Genomic DNA, 23,406 nt, shown 5'->3' with positions numbered 1-23,406 from the left:
CTCCCCCCCTTCTCTGTATCTCTCTCATCCCTCCCCCCCTCACTCTCTGTCTCTGTCTCTCTCCCCCCCCCTCTCTCTGTCTCTTTCTCCCACACGGCAGTAAGAGTCCCCCCAGAGTTTTTTGGAATGTCGATTTCAGTTAATTAAATCTAAACAGCTTAGTGTTCCACATGCAGGTTGAGCAAGCACAGCCAGTAGCCAATCATAATGTACTCTTGGTTCAACTTTCAAAACATATCTGAGCCTGATCCTGAGGTTTAATCCTGATATTCCTGTATTTTACTCTGAAGCTACATCTGATTATATCAACATTGACAAATAAACTGTTTAAAAACGGATAATATTATGAGTATGTATTTATTCATAGAAAATATGACAAATAAATGAAAATTACACGATGTAGAAATAAGATGTTATGAATAAAATAATATTTATTGATATATATATACATGTTATGAACAACAAAGGCGTTTGTTTATGCTGTTTATAACCATGTAATATGATGCCAGCGCTGAGTAGGTCAGTTGCCGCTTGACTGAAGATATTTTGTGGTAAAACTCTGCCCTCTGCTGGACAAATCGTCTCAGTAATCTGAAGAATTGTGACAAATGCGCTACTAGTGGTCAATCATTTGTACTGCAGGATGCCCAGTTGTCTTTTTTTCCTGATAGCATATCGATTCTTTAGCTTTTTGGCCAACTGTGTAGTGTACAAGTAAAAAAGGATTTCAGTCAAATATGATTTCCATATAGTTTCTCTGGAGAGAATGGAAGGGTTATGTGCTATTCCTACATTATTAAGCTAGGGAAATATTTAGAGTGAGTCGATTGATGAACCTCTAGGGTTAATACATTGATTTAGAAGTGTTTGCCATTATAACTAATGACGTTCTATCTCAAATCGATAACAATTTTGTAAATCTTCTGGATACCGACAGTTGGATTCTGTCTGACCCCAAAGCTTCGACCCCTGGGCTCAACAGACAGAGAGGGTCAGAGGGTCGTTAAGGCTATATATTCACATAAATATTACATGTTTACAAAATCTATATTTCATCCTCCTCACATTAGCACACTGAAACATCCAATAAGGTCCATGTGTTGGAGCCCACAGCTTAACGCATCCCTGAGTGAAAGGTCTGACCCTGTGTACCTGAATAGTTATGTACATATTGTATACATTACATATTCTCCCATGTTTATGTAACGTCTATTCACGCCGCTGGAAACCAGGGCACCGGGGAGCAAGTGGCCATGGTAACCATGGCAACCCTCATTTATTTTAACCTATGAACCTCCATTGATGAAAGCGCTGTGTCAGCAGTGAGCGCAGGGAGTCATTTGTTCGAGGTGTAATAGCTGTCACCAACAGGACCGTCAAACTGGGATCAGAGCAGGTAACACATTACATCACATGCTATAAAACAGATTGAATTCTGGGTACATCAGATTCAGCATATATCTATCAAAAACAGTGGCTTTACAAACAGATTGCATTCCATGGAGCTACTGGATCACATCGTAAGCAACATATTGCATTTTGGGTAGTTAACAGAGCCAGTATATATATATCTATCGTATATATATATACACACAGTATATATATATACATATACTGTATATAGGGAGTTCCCTCACAAACAGATTGCATTCCATGGAGGTTACAAATCCCTTGCATAGTAAGTAATAGATTGCATTCTGGGTGGTAAATAAGGTGAGTATACACATCAAAGCATTTTCCTTAGAAACAGATGCATTCCATGGAGGCAACAGATTAATCTATAGTAAATATCAGATTGCATTCTGCAAAGCCAATCAATAGAATAAAGTACCTCCTAGTATCTCACAGAAAATAGGTAGGTAACAGTTGATCCACTAGTAAGTAACAGACTGTTTACATCCCTCAGTAACAGCCAGCAGCAGCCTCATCTTAACAGCATAACAAAGCCTCAGACATGGGTCAAAGGCAACCCTGTACATCACACACATGCCTGCACGCATGCATGCACACCCACACACACACACATATGTGCACACATGCACGCACACACACACCAGTCCTCTCTTCTCTCTCTTCTCTCTCTCTCTTCTCTCTCTCTCTCTCTCTCTCTCTCTCTCTCTCTCTCTCCTCTCTCTCTCTTCTCTCTCTCTCCTCTCTCTCTCTCTCTCTCTCTCTCTCTCTCTCTCTCTCTCTCTCTCTCTCTCTCTCTCTTATTTTCTCGTAGCCTTCCTCTCCCCTGAGTCCCCACCTGCATGCCCAGACTCCATTAACTCTGCCTTGACTTCCTCACGGTCACCTTAGCTCCCTACAGATCCCCAGGGGTGCTCTCAGAGGGCTAGATGCCCCCTCACCCCTGGACAGCCAGAGAGAGGAGGTAGGATGAGGTAAACAATTCAAGAGCCAGATAATAAAGCTAGCAATGACGATTACGATTATGATTACTTAATGCATTGAGCTGGAGCAAGACATGTTGACACAGTAGACGGTAGATACTGTAGACCCTAGACTAGTAAACCAGATCACCATCTAAAAATATGAACCAGTTCAACCATTGAACACCAGTACAACTAGTTCAACACCAGTTCCAGTGACCACCAGTTCAACCCTTTCATCTAGTTCAACCAGTCAAGGAGGACACAGCTGAACAGCAGTAAACCAGTATGACAGCATAACATCCGTTGAACCAGTTCAACAACGGAAAACCAGTTCACCCAGCACATCTGCAGCAGAACGCCAGTTCAACCAGTTAAACAGCAGAACACCAGTTAAACTAGTATAACGGCAGAACACCAGTGCAACCAGTTCAACCAGCCCATTGAGGTCTTTTCCACCTTGAGTAGCAGCTGGTCGCTTCTCTCCTCAGCATCACACACCCAACCCCCCCCCCAGCCTGGGGAGGAGACCCTGTTGCTATGGAGACAGAGGGGATGGTGGAGGGGTGGGTCTGATGTGGTGGGCTCTGGCAGATTGGTTGATAATAATAATAATAATAATAATAATAATAATAATAATAATAATAATAATAATATAATTGTTCTCAATAATATTCAAAACAATTATTACAGCAATTATAATTAAAAGAAGAGCACACATAAAATGAAGAAATGAAATGCCCCCTTCTGAAATAAATCATCATCATGTTCTTATATTTATTAATACATCCTCGTTATTCCTATAATTGAAAAGATTGTGTCTTACTGTTGGATAGAGTCAAACAAGTGCTAGTGCTGTCCCACAGAGAGTGACTCTTAGGGAAATGGAATCCTCATGGCTTGATAGGCTTCGACATATTCATGATAAAATCTACAGATGTAATCAATTTGCATCGCTGCTTAAGCTAAAGCGAGCGTAGATGCCCCAGTATTACATTCACACAGGAGAAAAACTGTGGTGTCGTGTTTTAATGGTCCCCTGGCATCATTTCCTGTTTGTTCCCGCAACCACATTCCCAAAAGTATCGCATGTTGCTCGCATGCTATGCAGACGAGGCAGAACAACGCCAGCTACAGCCACAGCCACCGTGGAGGAATCCCCCAGGGGGAGAATCCCCCCGGACCCGGACTCTCTGCCGCTATTCCGGGAGCTGCAAGGTCAGCAGGTCTCTGATGATCGATCGCACGGGGAGAGGATCCCGATAAACGCACCCCTGCTCCATCACACCGCACTAACCATGTCTGGTCCCCGCCGCACTACCTCTGACACACAGGCTGAGAGGCAGGACGGGCTGACCTTGGCCTGTTCGATCACTATATAACCGATACTTCACCCAGCCAAGAGGTATTAAGACCAAAGTAGCAACACTATCTGCTTTTTCCAACTCTGGTTCCGGTCTTGTATTACCACTGCCAGGGTTAGGGGTTTGATTAATGGATTTGGATTAATGTATGCACTGGTATTGACACCTTTGATAAAAGCTTCGACCGAATGGCTTAGATGGCGTTTAATGATCAATAATGTAATGTTTCAATAATCAAGCATATACTGTCAATAATATCTACATCAACTGTCAATAATGTATACATTTATTTTTGCATCTTAATTTCTATTATTGTGTATATGGAAACATATCAGTGTATTTATTTCTGTTGTTTTATCTCTTGATAATTATAATGATATCCTGTACTTTCTGCGGTGACACAATCATTTCCTTTTTTGGGATTTATATCTTCACAATGTTATCACTTTAATAATGAGTGTTTAATCTTCACACAGAAAGTGTCATGGAGGATGAAACTAAAGTCGAACATTAAACCACTACTCTACAGCAGTCAGCTTTATCCTAGTCCCTGTGGGTCGAGAGACAAACGATCCTGTTAATGTCAGGCCCCCAGGCATTAGCATACTGTGATACTGTGAGTTGAACTGCCTTTGAAACTTTACCTTTTGGGATGAATGCTTATATACGGTATAAATGTCATACTGTAACTGTGATACATGACAGACTGTTACTGTGATAAAGGCAAGACTGTATATGTGATAAAGGAAAGACTGAACCTGTGATAAACGACAGACTAGCTGTGATAAAAGTCAGACTATGACTGTGATAAAAGACTGACTTTATCTGTGATATAGGACAGACTGTAACTGTGCTGAAGGTCAAACTATAACTGTGATAAAGCACAGACTGTTACCCTGATTAAGTACAGCTTGTCAATGGGAATAAAGGTCAGACCTCAACTGTGATAAAGATTCAAGATTCAAGATTCGAAGTGTTTATTGTCATATGCACGATAGGAAACATGTTCTCAGTCAAACAATGAAATTCTTCATTGTATGACTGAGAACATTTTTGCATTCATTTTGCATTCTTCTTCTTGTTTTCAACAGACTGAATGCCAAGAAAGAAACATAAAAAATATGCAACATACAATATACAAATGTAATAGAAAAAAGCACAGACCGTAACTGTGATAAGGCACAGACTGTTATCCTGATAAAGTACAGATTGTAACTGGGATAAAGGGCGTGTGGACTGTCACTGTGATAACGGTTCATGCCACCCCACCCCCACCCGGCTGGACGTGAATTGCTGACCTGCAGACTCCGATTGGACGTCAATATCATGGCGAGGACAGAGTGCTGCTGTCCATACTAATATCACACACACACACACACACACACACACACGCACAAACACATGCATACACACATGCACACACACACACACACACACACACACACACACACACACACACACACACACACACACACACAACACACACACACACCTAAAGACACACACACACACACACACACACACACACACACACACACACACACACACACACACACACACACACACACACACACACACACACACACACCTCTATAATGTATGCAGATGGAGACATGGCCGCAAGCTGACTCCGAATGTCCCGCTTAATGCACGTGTGCACAGGAATGCATGCCAAACAGACACACAGACACACATGCACACACAGACACACACACACACATGCACACACACACACACACACACACACAGTGCACGTACACACACACACACCACACACACACACACACACAGACACACACACACACACACACACACACACACACACACACACACACACACACACACACAGACACACACTCACACACAGAAAGCCCCATAGATACACACAGGCACACACAGCATTTTCCCCGAGACAGGCATGCACCCATGTACTACACACACACGTGCACACACACTCCCAGGCCGGGGCGTGAGTGATGCTATCCTTCCCCAGGGGAGCCTGGTGTGGCGGGGTGTCACCCTGCTCACCAGCTCTGTGAAGTCATAGATCACAGCGGCCACATCGACCGCCGCTGCCACCGCCCTTCTTTAATGACATTACAAATGCACAGCGGCGGGAGGAGGGGTCGGCCGGGAGGTCAGAGAGTGGGGGGGGGTCATTACATAAAGGCTTGGGAGAGAATATGGGGGAGTCATGAATGAGGGAGGGAGGGAGGGAGAGAAAGAGGAAACTCCGGAGCCAGTGGTGGACCAGGGACAAGCAGTGTCCCGTGTTAACAGGACCGTGGCCCACACACTCTTCGTTGGCGTTGGCCTTTAGTCGTTTAGCTTCAGCAGGCACTCGTATGCACCGTGGTGGGACTCTTCATAATCCTGGCCCATTCCCCCTAGGCTGGCCGTGACAAAAGACACGTACCAGTGTGGCTGAGATCGATCGAAGCACACAATCCTGTCTACAAAAACAGTGGGATTGCTGAACAAAGTTTCTAAAAGAAATAACGGACAGTTGTTGAGTGATTTGATACACGTTATATATCCCAAGGGTAGACTGAGTGCAGAGCAGATAGTGAGAACAGAAAGACTTCTCAGAGTTAAAGAGACAACTCAACGAGATGCGTTTTGAATTCAACATCGTATTAAATCCAACAATGACAGCAAAAACAGAAAAGCTGAAGTAGATCATAGAGAAAAGACACTCGACAGACCTAAGTAGACTAAAAACTGGTTCAAAGACTTTGAACAATGTAGTGTAATCGTGGAAAGACGTGAAATGCATCCGGAAAAACGATTTACATTTACAAGAGTTTTCTTTGCCAAAAAGCATACAAGTATGCAGTGAAATGTAAAAGTGACAGTGCCGCAGAAGCAGTGCAATATAAGAACAAAAGATAAAAGATAAAATATATTTAAAAAGTAATAAATAGTAAATAGCCATAAGAAATGCATTAGTATGCTATAGCAGCATTAAAACAGTGTAAGAGTAATTTGATTGCATTGAAGGTCCCATGTCTGTCAGGTACCGGTAGTGTTCTGTGAAATGGTCAGTGTCAGAGAGTGTGTGTGAGTGACTCGAAGGGGCACTGGTGGGGTTGGCGTTGATGTTCCTGAAGGCCGTGGGCGAACAAGCTCAGTCTTAGTCGCTCTGTTCGTGAAACATTAAATTAAGAAGGTGTGACCCTGCCTATATTAGACCTAATTAAAAGCATTAGTGTGTGAAGGCTACACAAAATTAAAGCGACAGGGGTGATGATTGTATGTGATGGATAAGAATGTTGATTTCCTATATAAGTACTTGGACTTAATTGGCAAAGTTAGTTGATCACATTTTATGAACAATGACATTGGATATAATCAATAACATACTGTAGTTTCTACAGAGAAACATTTAATGGATCCAGTACATTTTCTAGAAGAATGCACATTTCTAATGGGTGATATAATTGATATCCTATGAAAGACCAAAGCATTAATGAATTTCAAAGTTGATTTCTTTTAATTATATACAGCCTTAATGAGCTCTCCAGCAGCAGGGTTTCATCCAGAGCCCCTGTTTATATAACACACCAGCGTTTAGTGGGCGGATTGTTTAGAAATAAATTGGCTTTCTTCTACACAATAACTTGCCAATTTACAACACGAATACACATGGAAAGCATGATAGATGCACGCACACACACGCGCACGCGCACACACACACACACACACACACACACACACACACACACACACACACACACACACACACACACACACAGACACACACACACACACACACACACACACACAACACACACGCGTGTGAAGGCACGTACGCAGGAGTGGACGCATACACAGTTTATATCTCTCTCTCTCCCTCTGTCTCCTGGGTGAGTTATAAGGTGATTCAACCACTTCCTGCTACAGGAAGCACAAATCTTCATCTAGTCGAAGCGCTATGGGCCCCGCGGTCACACCTTTCATCCCATCCCATCACACACACGTCCTCTCCATCACCCATTCAACACCACTCCATCCTCCTGATCTCTCTCTCTCTCTCTCTCTCTCTCTCTCCTCTCTCTCTCTCTCTCTCTCTCTCTCTCTCTCTCTTCTCTCTCTCTCCTCTCCTCTCTCTCTCTCTCGCACTCTCTCTGTCTCTCTCTCTCACTGTCAATGTCACTGTCAGACTCAATTTTCACTTATATTCAAATAACCTTCTCGGCATGTAAAATATACATTTACATTAATTTTGTCGTTCCCCCCATTCTGCTCTGTCTCCACTCAATCAGGATTAAATATGGACGCATGAATGAAATATGAATAAATGATATTAATGGAGGAAAGAGGAAGTGATCACAAAGCATAGGAAATGGCCAGTATAGTATTGACGCTCCCTGTTTTTCATTTGACTGTTGAAAATGTGGATAATATATGTGGATCAACACGTGAGCCTTGTGACTTTGGAAAGTCAATTTTATTCATCCATGCTGCAGCAGGATAAATTGATGTGACGTGCTGGCCTGATGTGAGCCCCTGGTAGTGCACAGGAGAGCGATAAATCAAACGCCAATCATTCAATCACCAGCCCCAAGTCTCTTCCATTGATAGGCACGATGCAGTCGACTGACAAGTCAATCAATACAACATGCCACCAGTAGATGCAGGCTCTGGTATCTCACAGAGCAGAAGGCTGGGGGTTTAATGTCTCTGTTGCTGAAGAGACCACAAGTTGAGATAAGATGGAACATATTCCCGAAGAAAACGCTTGTGCCAAAGATTGATTACATTTTTTTAACAATCTAAGAATAAATAAAAAATCTAACATTTATAAGAAATAAACGTTAACACAAGGGGCAAGTAGAATAACAATACAAGTAGGGTAGCTTTAGTCAAATAAATAAACTATAATAGGTCAATTCAAATAGAAAAGTGATATTGCTCACGGTTGAAAGTAATATTAGCAATGACATTGAAAAAAGTAATACCAAGAAATGTTGCACATCAAATTGAAAAGTAATATTGCGCATGATTGAAAGTAATATTAGCAATGACATTGAAAAAGGTAACACCAGGAACTATTGCAAAAGGAATATTGCACAAGATGTTGAAAATATAATATTGCACATGATATTGATCAATTCTTTCTCAGTGTCTGAATAGTCAACCGTCCCTCCTTTGTCAGGGAGAGGATATATACAGTTTGATTGCCACTGGTGGATGAGATGATAAGATGGTCTGTGGTGCCTGTCGGTGGTCTCAATCTACGGCTGAAGGTGCTCTGATATGACTCTGGTGTGGTGTGGATGAGAGGCTTTGTCCATAACACTGAATCGTTTCCTCAGCATCCACATCGCCACCACAGACTCCAGCTCCACCCCCAGGTTAGAGCCAGCCTTCCTGATGAGCTCATTGGGAGTATTGGCATGAGCTCATTGGGTCTATTGGCAGCAGCATCTACCACGCTGCAGTGCAGCGTAGAAGATCACCCTGGCCAACAAAGAGTGATTCAACGTCTGCAGCATGTTTCTGCAGACGCTGAAGGTTCTCCTGAGGAAATACAGGAGACTCTGACCTTTCTTGTACAGAGCCTCTGTTTTAGTCCAAGTCCATTTGGACGCCCGGGTATTTGTATTCCTTGACCACGTCCACCTCTGTTCCCTCTGATGCTGACTGCTGATAAAGCCCACAACATAGCTAATATAAAAAAAACCATTGAATCACAGTCTGGGACGCAAACACATCAACACAGATGTCTACATACTAGTGAAGTCGACATGATTTAGCCTGGGAGTCAAACACATCTTCACAGCTCAACATTAGACCCAAATAAAATCCATGCAGGAGGAAAACACAGCACCATCAGCCAATCTGGGATACAAATACATAATCTCAGTCATCTTAGTCTGGGACTCTAAAAACCTTTTTAAAAGAGTATTTAAACACATGCTCATCACTCGGGTATGAAGGTCATGATGTTTCAAGGTCTCTGTAATAAAAACTGTTGACAAATTCTCTCCGTGGCTCCCACTCTCTTTCCTGCACACACACACACACACACACGCACACATTCAAACACAAACACACATACACACAAACACGCACACCTCACACACACACCCATACAAACACAGACACACACACACGCAAACACACACACACACACACACAGACACACACACACACACACAACACACACACACACACACACACACAACACACACACACACACACACACACACACATACACACACAAACGGTATGTGTGCTTGTGTTGTGTGCGAGGTGACATTGTTGTAGGGAATCGATTGTTGGCTCTGGAGTGTAGCTGGCCGTGGCAGCTGCTTTGTATCCGAAGACAAATGGCGGGGTGCTCAGCGATTGGTGGATAATGACCAGCTGCTTGCTGCTGTGAATATCTTCATTAAGCCAACCCCCCCCCCCCCCCCCCCCCCCCCAGACCTGCGCTTCCCATAGCTGATCACAGGTTCCTGTAGTTATTGTTGTGTTATCTTCTCAGTTCAGTCTGGGATGCGAACACAAGCTCAGTCCAATCTGGACGGAAAAAAACACCGTTCCAACGAATCATCCCCTTAACCCAGACTGGGAAGCACAAATATATCATGAAAACCCATTTACTAAACTGAGTCTGAGGCACAATCACCTGACACCAGACGAGGAGATGACGATATCGCCTTGATACAACTTGGGAAGTAAACACATCTCCTTCACCCAGTCCGGGACCCTAATACACCATCTGAACGTAAAACATCCACTGTGGCTCACTAGTGGTTACCACTAATGATTCACAGCCAGAAGGTCCTCTGCTCGAAACCCATCAGGTGCCTTCCCGTTCGGAGTCAGGGTGAGCGCGGCATCGGCCTCTGGTGACTCTCAGTCCTCCTCCCACTTGCAAGAAGTGCGTGTTTATCTCCCTGATGGGGACACTGATCTCAGAGACCCTCCCAGGCAGAGAGAGCCTCGCCTGGGTAGAAAAGTGTCAGGGACTCTGTGTCCCGCCGAGCCTCTGCTTTGTGAAGTGGGTCATTACACCCCCCATCTATTATTCATCTTCCCAACGACTCCTCGCTCATTAAGCGCTCACAGTGGGCTGGAACACGCACCCCAGTGCCACAGCTGAAGTAGCTGAAGTAGGAATACACAGGGCATCTCATCAGAGACGAACACAGCTTCCAGAAGTCACGGAATGGCTAACAGTTATTTCACGTATTGATAGACCTCTTAAGATGCTTTTACATCAATGCACGTTCGTGATGACACACCCCTGGGGAACGGGGGAGGAGAGGACACACTGATAGAAAAGGGAAGATCTCAAAAAGGGCTCTGAAAACCGGCTCTTCACAGAGACCCTTGGCTCTTGAAGAGCCGTGCCACGGGGAGCTGGATCCATGCTGTGTTTGTGTGACTGTAGCTCTGACTGGGCAACATGACATGCAACGCAATCTACCACTGCTTTAAGATATACGACTGAAAGACGGTCGCCTCTGTTTCTCTCTCTCTCTCTTTAATCGGAGATCTTTGCTCTTCCTCCAGCTTTCTCCTTCCACTCTCTCGATCCTCTCTCATCTACCTTGAATGCGTTGATCCAGTTCAATCGCTATTTGATTTCATTGTCCAATTGTTGGAAAATTAAGCACGGCCACACAATGGATTGAAGGTCTTTGCACAAATTTGTACTCCCCTCATGTGTCTTTGTATGGGTCATCACATGTAAAAACACCTGTGTGTGTGTGTGTGTGTGTGTGTGTGTGTGTGTGTGTGTGTGTGTGTGTGTGTGTGTGTGTGTGTGTGTGTGTGTGTGCGTGTGTGTGTGTGTGTGTGTGTGTGTGTGTACGTGTGTGTGTGAGTAAGTTCACTCGTGTTTGTGTGAGAGAATTATCCCTCTTTCTCTAACAGCCTCTGTCCTTTCTCTCCCTCTGTTTCTTCCCTGAAGAGGAGGGGTATGAAGAGTCTGTCAGAGCAGATAACCACTGAGAAACCCTCAGGCGCCTCTGTGTCACACTCAACACCTTCCCACTCCACTAAGCCCAGCGCACAGTCCGTACTGGCTTCAAACACACAACACACAAACACACAGCCCTGTATGGATGAGGACCACACACACACACACACACACACACACCACACACACACACACACACACACACACACACACACACACACACACACACACACACACACACACACACACACACACACACACAAACAAAGTCAAACACACCTGCAATTTGTACACTCTTTACTCACTCCTATACGGTGACATTTCTAAGCACACAGAGAGACAGACAAAACAAAATAAACAAATTAATAAAACATCTGTATTAATAAAACATCCAATCTATACATATCCACAGGCATGCCTCAGTGATAGCTTGCAAGAGTGTTTTTTTTCTGCTGCTAAATCTGGCAAGGTGTAGATGTTTGACTGCTCAGAAATAGCAACGGCTTCAGAAGAAAATCGTGTTGGATATGGTAGACACCGTTCCATGCAGCTGTGCAAATTCAGCAACATGAAGCCAGCACAACACTGCACACAGTCAGACAACACATCCGTCAAACCACTTTCTCATCACTTCTCTCATCCCGGGTACGGTTGCTATGGCGATGGCGACTATGGAGTCAGGGTGAACAGCTGAACCCGGCAGCAACAAGCTCATGGTCGTTTTTGCTGCTGGTGAAGACCTCCATTGACCTCAAGATATCAACGTGTTACATGTTTATGTCATCGTATGTCACATTTATATGTCGATGTCATCTGGCGAGACAGTGGGGGCTAATGCTACATCCACCACACCGAATGAATGAAGGCTTCCATAGAGTCCCATAGAGCATTATAGAGCACCAAACAGTTCCATATAGTGATATAGAGCTGCAAAGAGTTCCATAGAGCCCCATAGAGTGCAATAGACTGCCAAGGAGCCCCAAAGGGTTTCATAGAGTTCCATAGAGTTTTGTAGAGCCCAATAACAGCCACAAAACATAAATGCAGCTATTGAAGCTGCTCAACACTCATTTCGAATATAATGGATGTCAATGATGTCTCTGTCTGTTGAAACGTCAACACCACGAGAGGAGGTGTCGCACAAAAAGACAAATATTTGTCTCACAAAAATCGTGGTTTATCTACATCTCGAAAAACAACCTGGGGTATACAAAACGGCCAAATAAGGTTCCAACAAGGCCACCCTGGTGTCTCTAGTCTGCCTTATCATTACGATACCTGATATCATTACGATACATGATATCTTATTATGATATCATGTTACATGGTGTCAGAAATACAGAATCCTGTCAGAGAGGATGTTGGATGTCCTGAAAAAAGTCATTTGTGGAAAACCAAAATGGCTAATGTGTAGAGTAAAGGGCTTATTATGGTTCCACGTTCACGCAACGTAATGACCACACTGACGCTTCGACGCAGTCATGAACCTTTATGGTTCTGCGTCGGGTTTTAGTAAGCTGACCAATCACAGCCCTTGCTGCTGCGTCGCCTTGACGGGAGGTTACAGTTTTTGGGAGGCGCACATCAGGTCCTTGCGGTGGACGAAAGGAGGGTTCGTAAAGACGTAAGGGATTCGGAACCCCCTTGCGTTGCGTGAATGTGGGACCATGATCAGCCCTTAAGTTCTGGTGGGAGATAGCTAAGCGGCACAGCAGCCATCAGTGTTGATACAGGCTATTACTTGTGACGTTGTACCAATCGGATAACGCTGTTGGTGGGAAATTGCTTGAGAACACAGTGTGGTGACTACAGATGTAGAGAGTCAGCTGCTTCATAGCCATGGTAGTGCAATTATTTATTAATTAATTTTATCGGCATTCAGACTAAAGAAAAAAACGTTTCTTATAATTGTAAAAATGTGGAATGTCAGATCTGATAATCTGCCAGGCCAATAATCGGTTGACCCCTAACACACACAAATACACCGCAAACACACACATGCATACACAGCGTTTCCTGTGTAGAGCAATTGACAGTGACAAGAGCTAGCCAAACACTGGCTCATCCCGTGGGACAATCCCTGAGCGAGCAGGGTAGGTCCAAGGGGCTTATCCAATCATTTATCAGATTACTAGTTCTATCCAATCATTTATCAGATTACTAGTTTTCATGAGAGCAAACCACTCATATGGAGAGACATATGGAATGTGTTAACCAGGGATTGTCTGTGAACTGGGCAGAGATGATGTAACTAACGGCTACTCTGCGTGTGAGTGTGTGTGTCTGTTTGTGTGTGTGTGTGTGTGTGTGTTTATATGCGTGTGTGTGTTTGTGCATGTGTGAGTGAGTGAGTGAGTGAGTGAGTGAGTGAGTGAGTGAGTGAGTGAGTGAGTGTGTGTGTGTGTGTGCTTGTGTGTGTGTGTGTGTGTGTATGTGTGTGTGTGTGTGTGTGTGTGTGTGTGTGTGTTTGTGTGTGTGTGTGTGTGTGTGTGTGTGTGTGTGTGTAGGTGTGTGTGTGTGTGTGTGTGTGTGTGTGTGTGTGTGTGTGTGTGTGTGTGTGTTTGTGTGTGTGTGTGTGTGTGTGTGTGTGTGTGTGTGTGTGTGTGTGTGTGTGTGTGTGTGTGTGTGTGCGTGTGTCTCTGTATGTCTGTTTGTGCGTGTGCATGGCCGGTCGTGCTTTTAAAAGTTGGCATCTGTATGTTTCATTAGCAGCCACTATTAATATTCATATGCACCAGACCAAAATGGCAGCAAGGTTAAATGAGTTTAAGGTGGATTTAAAACAGGGTTCAGAGTTCTCTGTGTGGTGCTGATGCTGTCGCGGCTAATGGAGTCTAACTCTGCTAAGCAGATTTGCCATTAAAACACAAAGTGAGGTTTTCCGCTAAAACCATCACCATCAATTTGACTAAAGGGTTGGTCAGAATATGCTTGTGTTGAACACATCAACAAATTAGGTAATCTGGTGTGGTGTGGGTGCACACCTGTACATGTCTCATCTTTGTGTGTCGTTTGTGTATGTGTGTGTGTGTACGTGTGTGTATATGTCTATGTCTGCATGGGTGTCTGCATGTGTGTGTGTGTGTGCAAGTGTGTGTGTGTGTGTGTGTGTGTGTGTGTGTGTGTGTGTGTGTGTGTGTGTGTGTGTGTGCATGTGTGCCTGTGTGTGGTGCAGTACAACCAAAGCAACAAAAGTACAAGGCCAGCCCCATGGTCAGGTCGTAACGTTCAATAACCAACGCACAACAATTTCAGCTCCACATCCATAAAACACAGGCGATGACCTCGACCCGCAGGAAACAGAGAGTCTCCTTGCTTTCCCCAGACACCATAGTAGCACACAAGATTTCTACCGTCATCTTATTAGCTACAATATCAGGCCCAAAATCGAAAGAAGAAGAAGAAACGCTTGTTTCTGAACATATATTCATAAACAAGTTGATCTAAAACATTCACTTCTCCGTCTGGCTGTCGTGGACCACCTGCTGAGCAGATGCCCCTCCTAAGGTGCTTAGAGAAACAAATCTTCAGATTCACCGAAAATGCCATAGTTCCGTTAGTTGACTTGATCTATTTCCTCTCTGCTGCAACTCTCATTATCGTTGACTTCTTTAAGAGTGATTAACATTGGTGCTTCACATTTCGCTGGGAGTAAAACCACTCGAGAGAGTTGAATATGTCTACCAGTGCATGCTCCACAGCAGCCAAGCAATGGAATTCCTACCTCTTTGAGTTAAACTCCCCCACTGTTTGCTATTGTTTACAGTGAACTCCTATCCCGAAGATCAGAGAGACATGGGGGAACAAACCCAGAACATTTTTGATCGGGAGTCAAACCACTACAGTATCCTGCCCCCAGTATTTACCAAAATAACAGAAATGAAGACGAATGAAAACACATGGAATAATTTATACAATAACATTGGATATGTGCACATGAGCACATACCTAGGAAGCACATATTAGCCTTTATGACAACAATCTGTGGTTGCCAGTGACTAGTGGCCAGAGTGACTTGTTGTTGCTAGGGACTGGTTATTACCAGTGACTGGTGGTTACCATTGACTGGTGGTTACCAGTGACTGGTGGTTGCCAGTGACTAGTGGTTGCCAGTAACTGGTAGTTGCCAGTGACTTCTGGTTACCAGTGACTGGTGGTTGCCAGTGACTAGTAGTTGCCTGTGACTGGTGGATGCCAGTGACTGGCGGTTACCAGTGAATAGTGGTTGCCAGTAACTGATGGTTACAGTTACTGGTTGTTGCCAGTGACTAGAAGTTGTCAGTGACTAGTGGTTTGCCAGTGACTGTTGGTTGCTAATGTCTAGTGGTTGCCAGTGACTGGTTGTCGGCCAGTAACTGTTGGTTGCTAGTGATTGTTGGTTGCTAGTAACTAGTGATTTACCAGTGACTAGTGGTTGCCAGTAACTAGTGATTTACCAATGACTGTTGGTTGCCAGTAACTAGTGATTTACCAGTGACTAGTGGTTGCCAGTGACTAGTGGTTGACAGTGACTAGTGGTTGTTAGTGACTGGTTGTGGCCAGTAACTGGTGGTTGCCAGTAAATGGTGGTTGCCAGTGACTAGTGGTTTGCCAGTAACTGGTGGTTGCCAGTGACTGGTGGTTACCAGTAACTCAGTTACTGGTAACCACCAGTGACTGGTGGTTACCAGTCACTGGTGTTTGCCAGTGACTAGTGGGTCTTTTGGAGGGGGAGATGTGGGAGGACGTACCGAGTCCAGCAGGTCCATGCTGTCCAGGCTCTTGCTGCGGTGTATCCGGCCCTTGATCCGCCGCAGGGAGGGCTTGCCCTGGCTCATGGGCAGGGACAAGGTGGACGAGGCCCCCTGGGGCCCGTCAATGTCGTCAGGGTGTGGGGCCATGGAGGCGGTGTCGCCATCGTCTTGGGTAACCCTGGGACAAACACACACACACACACACATTAACATTTAAGGACACACATAAACATTGGTAAATACACATTTAAACATATACACATAACTATGCACAGAAACATACTGACACACACACACACACACACACACACACACACACACACACACACACACACACACACACACACACACACACACACACACACACACACACACAAGCACACACACACACACACACACACACACACACACACACACACACACACACACACACACACACCTGGAAGCACTGATGTATTTATTTATTTAAAACAGAATCTTTGTTGTAAATAAAAACAAAAGGTTGAAAAGAGTCTCATCTTGATTCAACAAACAGAGTTTTGAACACTCAGCCACAAGACAAAACACAAAGAATCCATCCAACCCCAGAGACAGAAGCTCTATACTCTACAACCACCCACCCCATGGGTACAAGTGCCATCCATTGCTCAACTGCCCTGCCTTGCCCTGTGACGTAGCGCTGCGCTCTCAAAGCCTGTTTTTAATGCTGCCTGACAGGCGTCCAAACAGCGATGCTCCTCCGCTAGGCCGGCTAAGTGCAGAGTACTTTAGGGACATTACTGCAATACAATAGTGCTGACGGCTACAGCTCTCAGTTAGCTGTTTTGTTCCTTCTGATAGGTCCTCCAGGTGTTGTCAGGCCCATACTGCCTTTAGCACACTCACCTGCATTCAGGCCTGAGGGGCACGGCCCAATCCTAAAATTAGACTGGCATCGATTCACTGATGGATTAGATGAGTTGAAAATACTTTTGTTTATTTACACAAAGGCCAATGTCAGTAAGAACAGAAACACTGTCTAGGATGCAATCTATTTATAATTGTTGTATGCGTTGATTAACATATCAATAAAGAACTTAATATAGAACCATTTGTCATTATATTAATAATATGTATTTTAATAGTGAAGTATCAGTGCATAACAGATAAGGCCTTCAGACAGTATTAGTAGTTTGTGGAGAACTTTGTGGCATTACGTAATCTGCTCGTCTTCACTTATTAACCTTTTCTGCTCTTCTTCCACTGACTGGGGTGAAGGCAGTGGAATGTGTGGGCAGTACACCATGAAGTAAAGCAGAGATCGCGGTGGATGCCGTGGACGCTGCTGTTTGCGTATCTTAGCGCCAACGCCGTGTCCCAAACGTCTCTGCTCTTTCTCCAACCGCAAGAGTGCTGGGGCGGTCTGCTTCATATCAACCCCTGACTCACTGGGGGAGTGTTTGGATCACACGTGCGTCCTGATTAACGCCTGGCACAGCCGCCGAGGGATGTTCTCCGTGGAAGAGCTTTACGAAGGCCCTGCAGAGCGGCTAAGAGCTAGCGACCAGCAGCTAACGGAAACACCGCTCCCTGCTCTGACCTTCAACGCTCAGGTCGGATGGGGCGTCTGGCTGGGCAGCCTGGCCCTGGGACACACACATATGGCTTCAAAAGGAACAGGCCAGAAAGAAAGGTTTGTTTGTTGTTGGAGACATACTTTCATGCACACACACACACACACATACACGCAGACACACTGTATATACATTCAGTGTAATCCCAAGGTTTATTAACATATTCAGAATGTGTTTATTGAAGGTCTCTAATGTATATCAATATGCTTGTTAATAAGCTGACCCAGATGTGGATCTGCCATCACAATCGGAGACTGGCGCGTTTCCAATTTAGGAGCTTTTTGTTTACTCTCGCTCTCTGTTTTAATGACATTTAATGTGCAAGCAATTAAGTTTTGAAATACAGACCAAAGAAAACTAAATAAACCGATTAAACGTGGTATTATCATAAGCACATAAGATAGAGAACGAAGGGACATGGTGTGCATTTTAACCAGGGTTAGATAGGCACTTTGAACAATTAATGAGATACATTAATGAGGATGAGAAAGCAGGATCAGTGGAAGACTGCTCGCTCCATCAATGATTCACCCTCAGCGCCGCGCTTCAGACCGCAACATGTAGCCGCTGTAGCCGGTGAATCAGGCTGAATTACATCTGCCAGGAGTCGCTGTCGGTGACTCTGTGCACGTATAAACTACTTTCCTTTCCTTTTTTTGTTCTGTTCCATTATGTTACCGCTCTGGGGGGAGAAATATGGTTACTGTCTGCCAACACAATGCTACTGTGAGGCACATTAGGACCGAGCTTCGGGAGCAGGGGTGGGTGTGCAACAATGTTCTTGGATCTCCCGCTCCCAAGCCAGAAATGAAGAGACGAGGGGGGAGACATCAGGCTTTTTCTGCCACGCGAGGTGAAGTTTATGAATATTACATGAGGATTAGGCCCAAAATAGAGGCTCTCTCCCGCTCTCACCGCACAGGATTTAGGAGGTCAGCACCAAAGCTTTACTGATTGCCGTGTACCCCACACTTATCCCCGCCCCACCCCAACCAAACATGGAATGATCCAACCCCCCAACCCCAACAACACATGGAACGATCCAACCCCCCAACCACACATGGAGCGGTCCAACATCACACAGACCACCCAAAGCCCCGCCCCCCACCACTCTGCCCCCCCACCCCCCCTCCGACCCTGCACAGCTTGGCGCTTGGCTTACGTGTTGAATGTAAAAAAACACAGTGCTGCTACTCCAGGCAAATCCAACACGGGACACGGTCCTTTATGAATGGCTTTGTATAATGTGTCACACATGGAACTCCCTCTTCCTGATAGAAACTGCAACCAAACAAACACACACCCCTGGAGAGGCCAGCCGGCGGTGATGGTGATGCCAGGCTACGAGCTCTGGTTTTGAAAAGGGATAGCGTGCCAACATGGAGGTTGAAAAGAGATTCCTCATGATCCGCGTTATGTGAGAAACACATGAAGCAGTGGGTTTTGGGTAGTTTTTGCTGTGAAAGACCAACCAGTGGCAGAGCCAAATAGTTATCCTTTGATCTTCCCTCAGAGACCTTCTAAGCCTTGCATACATTCTGTAAATGATCTTTTCAGTTCGGTCTATATGCATGCATATGTTCTGTATACTCTCAGAGTGATTTACTACCGACTGTTCATTTCGTATTTCATGGTACTACGGTAAGTGGTAGGTCCGGTTATGGTTTGTTATGAGGGTTAGGTAGAACAGTACTCTGATTAAAGTAGTCAGGTTATGGCTTTTAATTAAAGTTGTTCATTTAAAGTCACCTGACTGCCAGCAGTGTGTGCCTCTCTTCTGAAAGTTTGGGCTTCTGGACAGAAACACACCCACACACCACACAGAAATACACACACGCGCACACGCACACGCACACGCACACACACACACACACACACACACACACACACACACACACACACACACACACAGGAAAACAGAGGTGAAAAGAACGGAGGATCATGGGGGGTGAGGGAAGATGAAGGGGGTGAGGAGGACAGATGACGGGGGGTGAGGACAGATGAAGGAAGGCGAGGACAGTTGAAGGGGGAGTGCGAGGGGTTTGTGTGTGTCAGCATATGGCTCAAAGCTCCTCCTGACTGACTGTCCTGCCGTGCTACTGGAAGCAACAACATCCAGTAGGCGTGCGTCATTCTACCCCGGGCCCCGCCCCCTTCAAGAGACAGACGACGACAACCCATGCATGACATGCAGTCTGTTTCACCTAGCCAAACACGCTCACACACACGCACACGCACACACACACACACACACACACACACACACACACACACACACACACACACACACACACACACACACACGCATGGTCACACATACACAGTTACACTTTCAAACTAACAAACACGTGTGCATGCGCACACATGCACACACACACACACACATACACATGCATATACACAAGAACCATGGGACGCATCTCATGCAGGCATAATTCAGATTAAAAACTCCAATGACTTTAAGAAGAAACATTTGAAAGACGTCCCTGCGGTGGAGCGTCGGAGAGCCCCAGGGCGGAGCTCCGGAGGCCAGGCTCTGTCTGATTAGCTTGGCCAGACAGCCTTGACAGATGGACAGCAGATTAACCGAGTAGACACGTACCCACCGGCCAACACTCTGGGCCCCAGCGCCGCCTGAGCGCCCCCCCGCAGAGAGGGGGGATGACAGGGCTTAATCACACCTATCGCGTGCGAAAGCAGGGGGTCCGTGCACGTGCTTGGGTAGCTACCCGTAGGACAACATGGCAACAACCTTTAGCGCCCCGTGTTGATAACCTTTAGCATACGTTGAGCACCTTTAAGCACAAAGAGACCAGGTTGTGTTGTGGACAGAGAGACCCTTGTTTGCAAACACTGAGCCACATTTATTAAGATACAAAGACAATAAAAATAGGACGATATAAATTAAGATATAAAGATGAAATATAAGATACTGAATGTACTATTTATCTAACATAAGTAACAGGTAGGGATTAGGGTCACTTGCTCCGGGACGCTTACAAGGAGGATGTGGACCCAAAAACCTATGACTATCCTGCCCCCAGATCACTTCATGCCTGGAATAGCATTTTTATTAATTTACTTTATTAATAGCTTTTATGCATTTATGAACTTCAATCATTGTCTTTAATTATGTATTTTAAAATTCATAGAATATGTGTATATATATATATATATATATATATATATATATATATTATATATATATATATTAGGGATCGACCGATATATCGGTCGGCCGATATTATCGGCCGATATTCGCGTTTTTTACGTGTATCGGTATCGGCCGATACGCGGCCGATTTTCGCCGATTTTTTTTTTTTTTTTTTTTTTTTTTTTTTTTTTAACTTGTTCTACCTCACCTGTTTTTACTATTTGTTAAATATAGTTTTTTATATTGAAGTTCAATAAATGTTCCTTTTTTTTAATTGAGACTTGTAACATTTGTTATCAGTGTCATTTTTATGATTGAGGGAGCAAAAAAAAAAAAAAAAAAAAAAAGTAGTATCGGCTCTAAATATCGGTATCGCCGTATCGGCGTATCGGCTAAGGCTGATGAAAAAATATCGGTATCGTATCGGCCCTAAAAAATCCGTATCGGTCGATCCCTAATATATATATTATATATGGATGTGTTCAGGTCTTTGGATGTCACGAAGCAATGCATCATGGGGGCTATAAGCAGATGGACCACTTTGGACCCCCACGGTCACTGCAGGCCCGGCTCTCCACTGGGGGGATGGGGGGTTTATGAGTCCAGGTGCCCCATGTCTACTGGGGTTTGCTGGGGAGGATCCCAACACCCAGGTAGCAGCATCTGATCACCATCTGACAGCTTCGGATGGAACCAGCCTCTGGTATCAGACAACGTGGCACACACACACAGTCACAAGAGCACAAGCACACACACACACACACACACACACACACACACACACACACACACACACACACACACACACACACACACACACACACACACACACACACACACACACACACAGTCACAAGAGCACAAGCACACAGACGCGCGCACACACACACACACACACACACACACACACACACACACACACACACACACACACACACACACACACACACACACACACACACACACACACACACACACACACACACACACACACAAATGCATGCAAGCGTGTGAGCAGCTCCCGGCCAATTACATTGAGTGTAAAATTAAATTGACATCACAGCTCCATCCCTGTCACTAAATCGATAAATCCTTTGGCTATGAATATTATGCAGACACAAATCAAAATGGAGGTAGAAGCATTTGGTTGATCTCGTTTGAACAAAAGTGGCTCCAAGTCTGTGTCCCTGTCTGTCCCCTCTATCTTGCGTCTGTCCATCTGTCGTTGATGCCAGCAGGGATATCTGTTCTGTCAGGCCGCGGTGAGCCGCAGTGACAGAGAGGACTCACCAGGGGCTCACAGTGTGTGACTCACACATTTTAAAAGTCATGACTGTTTCCTGTCTGCTCTCTGACTGGGGGGGGAGCGGGGGAGAAGAGGGTAGGATGGGAGCGACCCTGGTGACCGTGGCAACAGTTGGCGCTTGTAAAAGCAGTAGGAAAAGAACCTCATGTTAGCTCTGATCACCACGTACTGAAGCATAGATTACAGATCCTATTACAGATCACATTCAGCCCTCTGAGCTATGCTGTAGCATTACAGTAATCACAGCAAAACATTACATTGATTATATGTTAGTGAGTCTTTGAGTCTACAATTACAATATGTGCAAACACAGTGAGCATGGATTCAGCTAGAGATCATTAAGGAGAAAATAGGGGTGAGGGCATCTTGTTCAGGGATTCTTACATGTAGGCTGTGGACATTAGGGATCGAACACAGTAGTGCCATTATATAGTGCCATTTAATTGACTAAGATGAAAGAAATATGATACGATGATACGTGATCAGATATATGCTCAAGCAAAAATAGATGTGAAGCTGCAACCCTTTACAATAAGGGTACAATAATTAACCATTCATTTACGTAAGCTAATGCAGCAAGCATTAACTAAAAATTTACTTACAGCTTGTTTATAGTTAACTAATGGTCTAGTAATCATATACTCATGGTGTTCATGTAAACAATATTAATTGGGTAAAGTAGGTTTAATCCTAACCCTGAATTAACTAATGTTAATGAATGGTAAATTATTGTACCCATATTCTAAAGTTTAGCTACCATTTAAGAGTTGTCCTGTAGCACCTCAATTTCCCCAGGCACACACACACACACACACACACACACACACACACACACACACACACACACACACACACACACACACACACACACACACACACACACACACACACACACACACACACACACACACACGGTGGAGGCAGTTTT

General features: G+C 44.7%; 1 protein-coding gene across 7 annotated transcripts in view; it reads right to left on the bottom strand.

Annotated features, from left to right (window-relative positions):
- tjp1a (tight junction protein 1a) overlaps positions 1–23,406 on the bottom strand; it is a 95,162-nt gene that overhangs the window by 67,773 nt on the left and 3,983 nt on the right. For all 7 annotated transcript variants that reach the window (XM_030376403.1, XM_030376397.1, XM_030376398.1 and 4 more), the window contains exon 2: positions 16,403–16,583. In XM_030376403.1, the coding sequence (XP_030232263.1) occupies positions 16,403–16,583 (181 nt within the window). The remainder of the gene's footprint in view (positions 1–16,402; positions 16,584–23,406) is intronic.

Source organism: Gadus morhua, chromosome 14 (genome assembly GCF_902167405.1).
Source record: "Gadus morhua chromosome 14, gadMor3.0, whole genome shotgun sequence".
Lineage (NCBI taxonomy): Eukaryota > Metazoa > Chordata > Actinopteri > Gadiformes > Gadidae > Gadus > Gadus morhua.
Note: the sequence above shows the minus strand (reverse complement) of the source record. Positions and strands in the feature narration are given on the sequence as shown.